Source organism: Oncorhynchus gorbuscha, linkage group LG19 (genome assembly GCF_021184085.1).
Source record: "Oncorhynchus gorbuscha isolate QuinsamMale2020 ecotype Even-year linkage group LG19, OgorEven_v1.0, whole genome shotgun sequence".
Classification (NCBI taxonomy): Eukaryota; Metazoa; Chordata; class Actinopteri; order Salmoniformes; family Salmonidae; genus Oncorhynchus; species Oncorhynchus gorbuscha.
This window is the reverse complement of record NC_060191.1, coordinates 68,681,533-68,694,032: the sequence shown is the minus strand read 5'-3', so window position 1 is coordinate 68,694,032 and position 12,500 is coordinate 68,681,533. Positions and strand designations below refer to the sequence as shown.

The window sequence follows — 12,500 nt, the reverse complement described above, 5'->3', positions numbered from 1 at the left end:
CACAACCATAAAGAAGGGGCATTGATGAATTTAAATCCAAACCCAAAACAGAGAGAGAGAAAGAGAGAGAGCGAGAGAAGGTGAGGTATAGAGGGAGAGCGCTACAGCGAGAGGGAGAGGCGTAGAGAGGTAGAGATAAATGTGTAGATGGAGGGATGGAGAGAGAGCGAGAGAAGGTGAGGTATAGAGGGAGAGGCGTAGAGAGGTAGAGATAAATGTGTAGATGGAGGGATGGAGAGAGAGCGAGAGAAGGTGAGGTATAGAGGGAGAGGCGTAGAGAGGTAGAGATAAATGTGTAGATGGAGGGATGGAGAGAGAGCGAGAGAAGGTGAGGTATAGAGGGAGAGGCGTAGAGAGGTAGAGATAAATGTGTAGATGGAGGGATGGAGAGAGAGCGAGAGAAGGTGAGGTATAGAGGGAGAGGCGTAGAGAGGTAGAGATAAATGTGTAGATGGAGGGATGGAGAGAGAGCGAGAGAAGGTGAGGTATAGAGGGAGAGGCGTTGAGAGGTAGAGATAAATGTGTACATTTACATTACATTTAAGTCATTTAGCAGACGCTCTTATCCAGAGCGACTTACAAATTGGTGCATTCACCTTATGACATCGAGTGGAACAGTCACTTTACAATAGTGCATCTAAATCTTAAAGGGGGGTGAGAGGGATTACTTATCCTATCCTAGGTATTCCTTAAAGAGGTGGGGTTTCAGGTGTCTCCGGAAGGTGGTGATTGACTCCGCTGTCCTGGCGTCGTGAGGGAGTTTGTTCCACCATTGGGGGGCCAGAGCAGCGAACAGTTTTGACTGGGCTGAGCGGGAGCTGTACTTCCTCAGTGGTAGGGAGGCGAGCAGGCCAGAGGTGGATGAACGCAGTGCCCTTGTTTGGGTATAGGGCCTGATCAGAGTCTGGAGGTACTGAGGTGCCGTTCCCCTCACAGCTCCGTAGGCAAGCACCATGGTCTTGTAGCGGATGCGAGCTTCAACTGGAAGCCAGTGGAGAGAACGGAGGAGCGGGGTGACGTGAGAGAACTTGGGAAGGTTGAACACCAGACGGGCTGCGGCGTTCTGGATGAGTTGAAGGGGTTTAATGGCACAGGCAGGGAGCCCAGCCAACAGCGAGTTGCAGTAATCCAGACGGGAGATGACAAGTGCCTGGATTAGGACCTGCGCCGCTTCCTGTGTGAGGCAGGGTCGTACTCTGCGGATGTTGTAGAGCATGAACCTACAGGAACGGGCCACCGCCTTGATGTTGGTTGAGAACGACAGGGTGTTGTCCAGGATCACACCAAGGTTCTTAGCGCTCTGGGAGGACACAATGGAGTTGTCAACCGTGATGGCGAGATCATGAAACGGGCAGTCCTTCCCCGGGAGGAAGAGCAGCTCCGTCTTGCCGAGGTTCAGCTTGAGGTGGTGATCCATCATCCACACTGATACGTCTGCCAGACATGCAGAGATGCGATTCGCCACCTGGTCATCAGAAGGGGGAAAGGAGAAGATTAATTGTGTGTTGTCTGCATAGCAATTATAGGAGGGGGGACACCAGTGGTGAGAGCACGTGGTGAGGAGACAGATTCTCGCCACGCCACCTGGTAGGAGCGACCTGTCAGGTAGGACGCAATCCAAGCGTGGGCCTTGCCGGAGATATATATATATATATATATATAGATGCCCAACTCGGAGAGGGTGGAGAGGGTGGAGAGGAGGATGTGATGGTTCACAGTATCGAAGGCAGCCGATAGATCTAGAAGGATGAGAGCAGAGGAGAGAGAGTTAGCTTTAGCAGTGCGGAGCGCCTCCGTGATACAGAGGAGAGCAGTCTCAGTTGAATGACTAGTCTTGAAACCTGACTGATTTGGATCAAGAAGGTCATTCAGAGAGAGATAGCGGGAGAGCTGGCCAAGGACGGCACGTTCAAGAGTTTTGGAGAGAAAAGAAAGAAGGGATACTGTCTGTAATTGTTGACATCGGAGGGATCGAGTGTAGGTTTTTTCAGAAGGGGTGCAACTCTCGCTCTCTTGAAGACGGAAGGGACGTAGCCAGCGGTCAGGGATGAGTTGATGAGCGAGGTGAGGTAAGGGAGAAGGTCTCCGGAAATGGTCTGGAGAAGAGAGGAGGGGATAGGGTCAAGCGGGCAGGTTGTTGGGCGGCCGGCCGTCACAAGACGCGAGATTTCATCTGGAGAGGGGAGAAAGAGGTCAGAGCACAGGGTAGGGCAGTGTGAGCAGAACCAGCGGTGTCGTTTGACTTAGCAAACGAGGATCGGATGTCGTCGACCTTCTTTTCAAAATGGTTGACGAAGTCATCTGCAGAGAGGGAGGGGGGATTCAGGAGGGAGGAGAAGGTGGCAAAGAGCTTCCTAGGGTTAGAGGCAGATGCTTGGAATTTAGAGTGGTAGAAAGTGGCTTTAGCAGCAGAGACAGAGGAGGAAAATGTAGAGAGGAGGGAGTGAAAGGATGCCAGGTCCGCAGGGAGGCGAGTTTTCCTCCACTTCCGCTCGGCTGCCCGGAGCCCTGTTCTGTGAGCTCGCAATGAGTCATCGAGCCAAGGAGCGGGAGGGGAGGACCGAGCCGGCCTGGAGGATAGGGGACATAGAGAGTCAAAGGATGCAGAGAGGGAGGAGAGGAGGGTTGAGGAGGCAGAATCAGGAGATAGGTTGGAGAAGGTTTGAGCAGAGGGAAGATGATAGGATGGAAGAGGAGAGAGTAGTGGGGGAGAGAGAGCGAAGGTTGGGACGGCGCGATACCATCCGAGTAGGGGCAGTGTGGGAGGTGTTGGATGAGAGCGAGAGGGAAAAGGATACAAGGTAGTGGTCGGAGACTTGGAGGGGAGTTGCAATGAGGTTAGTGGAAGAACAGCATCTAGTAAAGATGAGGTCGAGCGTATTGCCTGCCTTGTGAGTAGGGGGGGAAGGTGAGAGGGTGAGGTCAAAAGAGGAGAGGAGTGGAAAGAAGGAGGCAGAGAGGAATGAGTCAAAGGTAGACGTGGGGAGGTTAAAGTCGCCCAGAACTGTGAGAGGTGAGCCGTCCTCAGGAAAGGAGCTTATCAAGGCATCAAGCTCATTGATGAACTCTCCAAGGGAACCTGGAGGGCGATAAATGATAAGGATGTTAAGCTTGAAAGGGCTGGTAACTGTGACAGCATGGAATTCAAAGGAGGCGATAGACAGATGGGTAAGGGGAGAAAGAGAGAATGACCACTTGGGAGAGATGAGGATCCCGGTGCCACCACCCCGCTGACCAGAAGCTCTCGGGGTGTGCGAGAACACGTGGGCGGACGAAGAGAGAGCAGTAGGAGTAGCAGTGTTGTCTGTGGTGATCCATGTTTCCGTTAGTGCCAAGAAGTCGAGGGACTGGAGGGAGGCATAGGCTGAGATGAACTCTGCCTTGTTGACCGCAGATCGGCAGTTCCAGAGGCTACCGGAGACCTGGAACTCCACGTGGGTCGTGCGCGCTGGGACCACCAGATTAGGCTGGCCGCGGCCACGCGGTGTGGAGCGTTTGTATGGTCTGTGCAGAGAGGAGAGAACAGGGATAAACAGACACATAGTTGACAGGCTACAGAAGAGGCTACGCTAATGCAAAGGAGATTGGAATGACAAGTGGACTACACGTCTCGAATGTTCAGAAAGTTAAGCTACGTAGCAAGAATCTTATTGACTAAAATGATTAAAATGATACAGTACTGCTGAAGTAGGCTAGCTGGCAGTGGGTGCGTTGTTGACACTACACTAATCAAGTCGTTCCGTTGAGTGTAATAGTTTCTGCAGTGCTGCTATTCGGGGGCTAGCTGGCTAGCTAGCAGTGTTGTTTACATTACGTTGCGTTAAAAGAACGACAATAGCTGGCTAGCTAACCTAGAAAATCGCTCTAGACTACACAATTATCTTTGATACAAAGACGGCTATGTAGCTAGCTATGTAGCTAGCTACGATCAAACAAATCAAACCGTTGTACTGTAATGAAATGAAATGAAAATGTGATACTACCTGTGAATGCGACCGGGTTGTTGAATTCTATTCAGAAGACGTTGGCTAGCTGTTGGCTAGCTAGCAGAGTCTCCTACGTTAAGGACGACAAATAGCTGGCTAGCTAACCTCGGTAAATTAAGATAATCACTCTAAGACTACACACGCTAAACTACACAATTATCTTGGATACGAAGACAGCAAAGACAGCTATGTAGCTAGCTAACACTACACTAATCAAGTCGAGCGAGAGAAGGTGAGGTATAGAGGGAGAGGCGTAGAGAGGTAGAGATAAATGTGTAGATGGAGGGATGGAGAGAGATCAACAGAAGGAAACAGTGAATGTGTTTGTTTGTCCATAACTCTCCTCTTTCTGAGGTATTTCGCTCAAATAAAAATTGGACGCTAGTCTGTCCGGCGGGACGGCTGAGGAGAGGAATCCATCGTTTTTCCCGCCTCTCCACAGATTTCCTCTTAAATCTCATCTTCCAGTATCATAAAAAGGACAGGCAGTATCAGTAAAACACCAGGCTTATGTCTGCATGGATAACCCAATAGAGACAGCAGGCAAAGGCAATGCAGGGCCAAGAGAAGCATCTCAGCCTCACAAAATAAAGCATCAACTCTGAAAGACGCACACGCACGCACACACACACACACACACACACACACGCACGCACGCACGCACGCACGCACGCACACGCACACACACACACACACACACACACACACACACACACACACACACACACACACACACACACACACACACACACACACACACACACACACACACACACACACACACACACACACACACACATGCACAATCACACCGTACTACAGGCTGAGTTGGGGATGGATATGCTGCTGTTTAACCTCTGACACCAGAACTATCTTTTAGAACTATCGTTATGTCATCAAACAGAACACAACAGACGGAAATGGAATAGTCTGAACTGTTGGGTTTGGAACAATGAGGCCAGCAGACATAATAGCAGAATGAAAACGTTTTGTCCGTCTCTAGTGAATCACTACGTTTATATTTACTTTCTATTGCAAACAACCACTCCCTTTCATATTTAACTACGCAACAAATGTGTTTTCCCGTTTTGGATTATGGCCAACAGTCACACTCCTCTTCTCTCTTCAAACTGTTGAAGGACCACAACGTTAAATAGAGTCTATTGCGAACAGTCGTGTGATGTGTAGTGATGTCTGGAACTGCTGTCCTCCAGAATCTATTGCGAACAGTAGTGTGACGTGTAGTGATGTCTGGAACTGCTGTCCTCCAGAGTCTATTGCGAACAGTAATGTATTGTGTAGTGATGTCTGGACCTGCTGTCCTCCATGCCACAGTCTCTGACTGTATTTAATCAGTCAGTGATATGGGCCTGGGAGGCCTCTGGACTCTCTGGTCAATCAATGAAACTGACAGACAAAGAGAAAGAACTAGCAGACACTGCAACCTCCAACAACCTAGACTTGAGAAATGCTAGTTAGACATTCTGCAGCCTGTGCCAGTTTCTCTGGGCTCTTTACTGTGTGGGTGTTCGAAAACCACAACAACACAACCCCACCTCTTTAAGGAATACCTAGGATAGGATAAGTAATCCCTCTCACCCCCCCCCCTTTAAGATTTAGATGCACTATTGTAAAGTGACTGTTCCACTGGATGTCATAAGGTGAATGCACCAATTTGTAAGTCGCTCTGGATAAGAGCGTCTGCTAAATGACTTAAATGTAAATGTAAATGTAACAACAGGACTGTTATTTTTCTGTCTTAGAACTCTTTGTAACAGGTCAAGGACTCTAACCGTCTGAAACGTCATGACACTTTCCGAGCAGAGAGTTGGCCGTTCAGAGCAACCTGGACTCAGGGCAGTAATTAAATACTGGACACTCCAATTTGTATTATATGTTACATTTTGTATGGTATGCATTAATCTGTGGATGTTCATCATCCATTTTATATGATATGAAATTTAAATTTGTATGATATGATAGAAATTGCAATTCATACAATATATTATGAATTTGCAAATCATATGATATGTTACAAATTCCAAGTTGATGTGACTAACGTGAGCTAGGTGGCTAACGTGAGCTAGGTGGCTAATGTGAGCTAGGTGGCTCACGTTAGCTAGGTGGCTAACGTGAGCTAGGTGGCTAATGTGAGCTAGGTGGCTAACGTGAGCTAGGTGGCTAACGTGAGCTAGGTGGCTAACGTGAGCTAGGTGGCTAACGTTAGCTGGGCTAAAGTTAGGTAACATGTTAAGGAGTTGCAAAGTAGCAAGTCACCCGTGACACACAACCTTTGGGTTGCTAGACTTCCACATGACATGTCCACCAGGCCACCCCGACCATCCTCTCAACATTTGTTTTTTGACATAAGTAACCTTATGTCTTGTGTAACCATACCAAATGTAATATATCATACTAATTAGAGTGTCCCAGAGTAGGTTAACTATGTTACGTCTAGTCTATGAGATCAGGCTGTTCTGAAAAAATGTCAGTAAAGTGGTCTCAAGTCACGGTGGTATAACACATTCAGTATCTCTCAACTGCTTGATGAAAAGGATAGTAATTTCCAAAAGATGCTCTTCAATAGTTTATTATTACCTGCAAGGACAAGGAATAAACCAAAGGCTTGTGGGGACACAAAGTTCCTGGTAAATGAAAAACAGTTGAATCAGGATGTTACGTGTATGAACCCTGCTCTTTCTACACTACTTCAGACAGTTTTTTGTATCTCGCTTTTTCCATCCTTTCATTTCTCTCTCCTGGACCAGCCTCATTAACAAATCGAAGCATTTTTAGAATAAGCACCTGCGATCGTTTGAAGTGTGTTTATGTGTTGTGTGCAAGTGACGTGGAATAAACGCAAAGGCGTGTGTGTGTGTGTGCATTTCTCTTTTCTCTCATTTCTCTTTCTATCTGTCCCTCTGTACACAAGATAGCAACGAATTAAGTATGATATAATTATGCGTGCTGTGTTTGGAAAAAATAACTTAAAACACCACTGAACACCGTCAGGAGCATCGACAGTGCATGATTGTATAATCCATTCAAACTGGCAACGTTATATTTCATATTGATTTCATCGTACCTGAATTCTGCGTAAAGCTCGGAGTGTTAGTCAATTCAATTCCCTTTTGGCTTGTACCAGGCTTGCATTGTCTCCATTTTTCATGGCAAGGTCTTGACACGCCTCAGACGCTGGCACATTATATGGTTTGGGCTGTAAACATGGTCAAATATTACTCAGATATGAAGAATGATCCATTCAATGTGAAGGCTACTTTTTTGGATTTACTGAACTGTGTTATGTAGTCAATGTCTTTGAACAGAAACATACATGTTAGAGGAGACAGGAAGCGAAAAAGGGTTCAAATCAGAGGGCGTTTTTTTTGCATGTTTTTGATATTCCAGAGAATACAGACCCTTTCCAAGGTTTGGAGTTTTGTGGATGTGCACCATATTCTGACATCCTGAATCCCGATGTCTTTTACACTGACTGAGGCAGATCTGTGTTTTCTCTGCACATTCAAGATACAGTGGCTGTTCAACTCAAAGTTTTGAGATTATGCTGTGGGATTTAGAGGTCATTTGTGGTTTAGTACGGTACCCTGCGTCACTACTTCATTGCTCCAGACCACCACAAGGGGGAGTAACACCACTGATTATGATTTTGGGTCTCAAGGCGCAACTGTGTCTCTAACTGACACTGAATGGACGACATAAACCAAATATACACTGATAATTGTGCACGACTTCAAAAATTGAATTTCAATTAACTGAATGATGAGGATGAAGAAGGTGATTGAATTTAGAACAATAGTGTAAGAATTGCTATTCGTCTGTCCTGAACGTAAACACCCAGGGAAATACATGTTTTTTTGTTACTACTCATCAGTATCACTTTCTAAAACTGTTGTTACACTAAGGTTTTTTTTCTAAGAGAAACTTAGACTACAATTAGAGTATAGAAATGTTAGGATTATTTATCTCTTACTGTAGTACTGTAGCTTACACCCGACCAGTCCAGTGCCTGAGTGGCCCAGTGGTCTAAGACAGTCAGAGCAAACCTCTATGCTGCAAATGCTGGTTTAATACTCATGCCGGCCGTGACCGGGAGACACATGAGGAGTTGGTAGGATTCTGATTTCTCTCTGTCTAAAAAAAAGAAATAAATCAATTCTAAATAACAAACTGACTTTATTTTTCTCACCCCATGTTCAAGAATGTCCCTTTTTTTCACTCACTTTACATTATTTGAAAACAAAATCATCTCCAAAAGATTGATATTTTTCAAACAAAGCTATTATTATTATTAATTCATGTAGAATGATATAGAAGCCTATATATTATTAACCGTGGTGTTCACAAACATAGCAGGCTGTGAATTCTGCAAACAACTGTGCTAGCAGGACATTATATATATTGATCATATTGGTCATGGACCCAGAGTGGCGCACAACGGGATTACCTTGCAGTTCTCCAGCTTTATCCACTGAGATAGCGGTAGGCGCACAACGGGATTACCTTGCAGTTCTCCAGCTTTATCCACTGAGATAGCGGTAGACGCACAACGGGATTACCTTGCAGTTCTCCAGCTTTATCCACTGAGATAGCGGTAGACACACAACGGGATTACCTTGCAGTTCTCCAGCTTTATCCACTGAGATAGCAGTAGGCGCACAACGGGATTACCTTGCAGTTCTCCAGCTTTATCCACTGAGATAGCGGTAGACGCACAATCCACTGGGATTACCTTGCAGTTCTCCAGCTTTATCCACTGAGATAGCGGTAGACGCACAACGGGATTACCTTGCAGTTCTCCAGCTTTATCCACTGAGATAGCGGTAGGCGCACAACGGGATTACCTTGCAGTTCTCCAGCTTTATCCACTGAGATAGCGGTAGGCGCACAACGGGATTACCTTGCAGTTCTCCAGCTTTATCCACTGATATAGCGGCAGTTCTCCAGCTTTATCCACTGAGATAGCGGGGCGCACAGCGGGATTACCTTGCAGTTCTCCAGCTTTATCCACTGAGATAGCGGTAGGCGCACAACGGGATTACCTTGCAGTTCTCCAGCTTTATCCACTGAGATAGCGGTAGGCGCACAACGGGATTACCTTGCAGTTCTCCAGCTTTATCCACTGAGATAGCGGTAGACTCCAGCTTTACAACGGGATTACCTTGCAGTTCTCCAGCTTTATCCACTGAGATAGCGGTAGACGCACAACGGGATTACCTTGCAGTTCTCCAGCTTTATCCACTGAGATAGCGGTAGACGCACAACGGGATTACCTTGCAGTTCTCCAGCTTTATCCACTGAGATAGCGGTAGGCGCACAACGGGATTACCTTGCAGTTCTCCAGCTTTATCCACTGAGATAGCGGTAGGCGCACAACGGGATTACCTTGCAGTTCTCCAGCTTTATCCACTGAGATAGCGGTAGACGCACAACGGGATTACCTTGCAGTTCTCCAGCTTTATCCACTGAGATAGCGGTAGGCGCACAACGGGATTACCTTGCAGTTCTCCAGCTTTATCCACTGAGATAGCGGTAGGCGCACAACGGGATTACCTTGCAGTTCTCCAGCTTTATCCACTGAGATAGCGGTAGACGCACAACGGGATTACCTTGCAGTTCTCCAGCTTTATCCACTGAGATAGCGGTAGGCGGACAACGGGATTACCTTGCAGTTCTCCAGCTTTATCCACTGAGATAGCGGTAGGCGCACAACGGGATTACCTTGCAGTTCTCCAGCTTTATCCACTGAGATAGCGGTAGGCGCACAACGTTCAAGGGATGAGGGCAGGAGGCACGGGATGGGCCGCAGAGCCACGCACAGAAGACAGACCTAGGTCATGGGGATGGGCCGCAGAGCCACGCACAGAAGACGGACCTAGGCAATGGGGATGGGAGGAGGAGGAGGAAGGATGGGAGGAGGAGGAAGGGGGGGATGGGAGGAGGAGGAAGGGGGGATGGAAGGAGGAGGAAGGGGGGGTTGGTCCATACCCGGATCTTGATATGCTGAAAATAAAGACGATGTCTGTTGACTTCCTGAGTTTTCAGCACATTGCTCAATAATTTAAAAAATTTGAAATTCCTTTTTTCATGCACATATAATTTTCAGATTCCTTCCGGATATTTGTGTCTATATGTTGACAAAAACTGATAGTAGGCCTACAAACAGATCTGATCACTCTTGTGTCACTGAGAAGGTTCCTGTACTGCAGGAAATGCAAGCTTGCAGTTTATTTGAGGCTTCCGAAGTTTGTCATTTCCACGTTAAAATGTCAGACTTGATTTGCTCTAACGAAAAATGTATCAACACCAAAATCCATGAATTATAATCCACATAATAATATATAATAATACACATTTCCTGCTGCTGAAGGATTATTGACCTGCTGTAACAAACGTATGATCCTAGAACTGTAGAATATTTTCTCAGCACATTGAAAGCTGTTGGCTGAGGTCCATATTAGGATCTTGACACGGATTTTGATATGCTAAATAAGGACCATTTCTGATGCTTATTTAAAACCTCTTGAAACTCTGGGGGCAGTATTTCATTTTTGGATGAAAAACGTTCCCATTTTAAACAAGATATTTTGTCACGAAAAGATGCTTGACTATGCATATAATTGACAGCTTTGGAAAGAAAACGCTCTGACGTTTCCAAAACTGCAAAGATATTATCTGTGAGTGCCACAGAACTGATGCTACAGGCGAAACCAAGATGAAACTTCAAACAGGAAATGCCCCAGATTTTGGAGGCGCTGTGTTCCAATGTCTCCTTATATGGCTGTGAATGCGCAAGGAATGAGCCTACACTTTCTGTCATTTCCCCAAGGTGTCTGCAGCATTGTGACGTATTTGTAGGCATATCATTGGAAGATTGACCATAAGAGACTACATTTACCAGGTGTCCGCCTGGTGTCCTCCGTTGAAATTGGTGCGTAATCTCCAGCTGCATGTATTTTTCCATGTGATTCAGAGGAGAAACCAAACTTCCACGAATGATATATCATCGAATAGATATGTGAAAAACATCTTGAGGATTGATTCTAAACAACGTTTGCCATGTTTCTGTCGATATTATGGAGTTAATTTGGAAAAAAGTTAGGCGTTTTGATGACTGAATTTTTGGGGTGTTTTTCTTAGCCAAACGTGATGAACAAAACGGAGCGATTTCTCCAACACAAATAATCTTTTTGGAAAAACTGAACATTTGCTATCTAACTGAGAGTCTCCTCATTGGGCTGTTTCTGAAATGCTCTGGTAAGAACTATTCTCAGCCTACAAAGACACAGACAAATATACACGTGTAGGATCTTAATTTGATAACTCCTTCATTGCTGAGAATTTTTTCTTTGCTTAGAAGGAAATGCAGATGAGCTTTGTGATTTACATGAATTCACTGTTGCCTAATTTTTACCAGCTAATACCGTAATCACCGATCAAGCAACATTATGGACTTAAATGTATAAATCCTGCTGTTGCAGACTTATTTTGCTGCAACAGTACAGGTCAAATTAAGATACAACATATGTAGTGTAGGGTGACATCACAGTTGAAAAACAATCTGTAAAAACCCACTAACGTGGCACCTTAGGGCAAGATACCTGCTGAGTATGTCCTGTGTAGTGTAGGTGGTGATTGAGGTGTGAAGCTGAGGATGAGATGTGAAGGGTGAGGACAGAAGACACGTTGACTAGATCTAGCAGAAGGGTTAAAGTGGTAGAGGTGTCTCCCAGTGGGACACGTAGGTTAGTCTGTCAAGATGGTCACGAGGACCTATTTGTTAGAGAATTATACATTTTCTGTTCTTCAAATTATTCCCTCTTTCCACTTTTCCCTCTAAAGAACTTTAGATTCCTCATCCCTCTCTTTCTCCCTCATCTCTCTCTTTCTCCCTCATCCCTCTCTTTCTCCCTCATCTCTCTCTTTCACCCTCATCTCTCTCTTTCTCCCTCATCCCTCTCTTTCTCCCTCATCCCTCTCTTTTTCCCTCATCCCTCTCATTCTCCCTCATTCCTCTTTTTCTCCCTCATCCCTCTCTTTCTCCCTCATCCCTCTCTTTTTTCCTCATCTCTCTCTTTGTCCCTCATTCCTCTCTTACTCCCTCATCTCTCTCTCTCTTTCTCCCTCATCCCTCTCTTTCTCCCTCATCCCTCTCTTTCGCCCTCATCCCTCTCTTTTGCCTCATCCCTCTCTTACTCCCTTATTCTATTTATACATTTCCCTCCCTTGTCCTTTCCTCCTTACCTCCCTCTATCCACCCATTCTCACAAAACCCACTCCTTCATGTTCCTCCTCCTCCTCTCCCTCCTCCTCTCCTTTCTCTCCCTCATCCTCCTCTGTCTGTAGTACGGCTGCTGTATAAAGGTTTGTAGATTTATCTTGGTCTTTGTAAATGGGTTTTGGGAGGATGTATTATCCAGGTCTCGTGTTAAAACATGCTCCCAAAAAGGGTGCAGAGGCAATATTGGATGTCTTTATCTCCCTGTTCCTCTCTTT

At 45.9% G+C, this 12,500-nt stretch overlaps 1 protein-coding gene across 1 annotated transcript in view; it reads right to left on the bottom strand.

Moving 5' to 3' along the window:
* The window catches only part of LOC124004956 (glyoxalase domain-containing protein 4-like), a 93,235-nt gene that overhangs the window by 19,322 nt on the left and 61,413 nt on the right, over window positions 1-12,500 (bottom strand). The window contains 10 exon segments of the mRNA XM_046313760.1: window positions 8,508-8,587; window positions 8,676-8,760; window positions 8,849-8,872; window positions 8,991-9,014; window positions 9,166-9,189; window positions 9,278-9,301; window positions 9,390-9,413; window positions 9,502-9,525; window positions 9,614-9,637; window positions 9,726-9,749. Coding sequence (XP_046169716.1) covers window positions 8,508-8,587; window positions 8,676-8,760; window positions 8,849-8,872; window positions 8,991-9,014; window positions 9,166-9,189; window positions 9,278-9,301; window positions 9,390-9,413; window positions 9,502-9,525; window positions 9,614-9,637; window positions 9,726-9,749 — 357 coding nt within the window.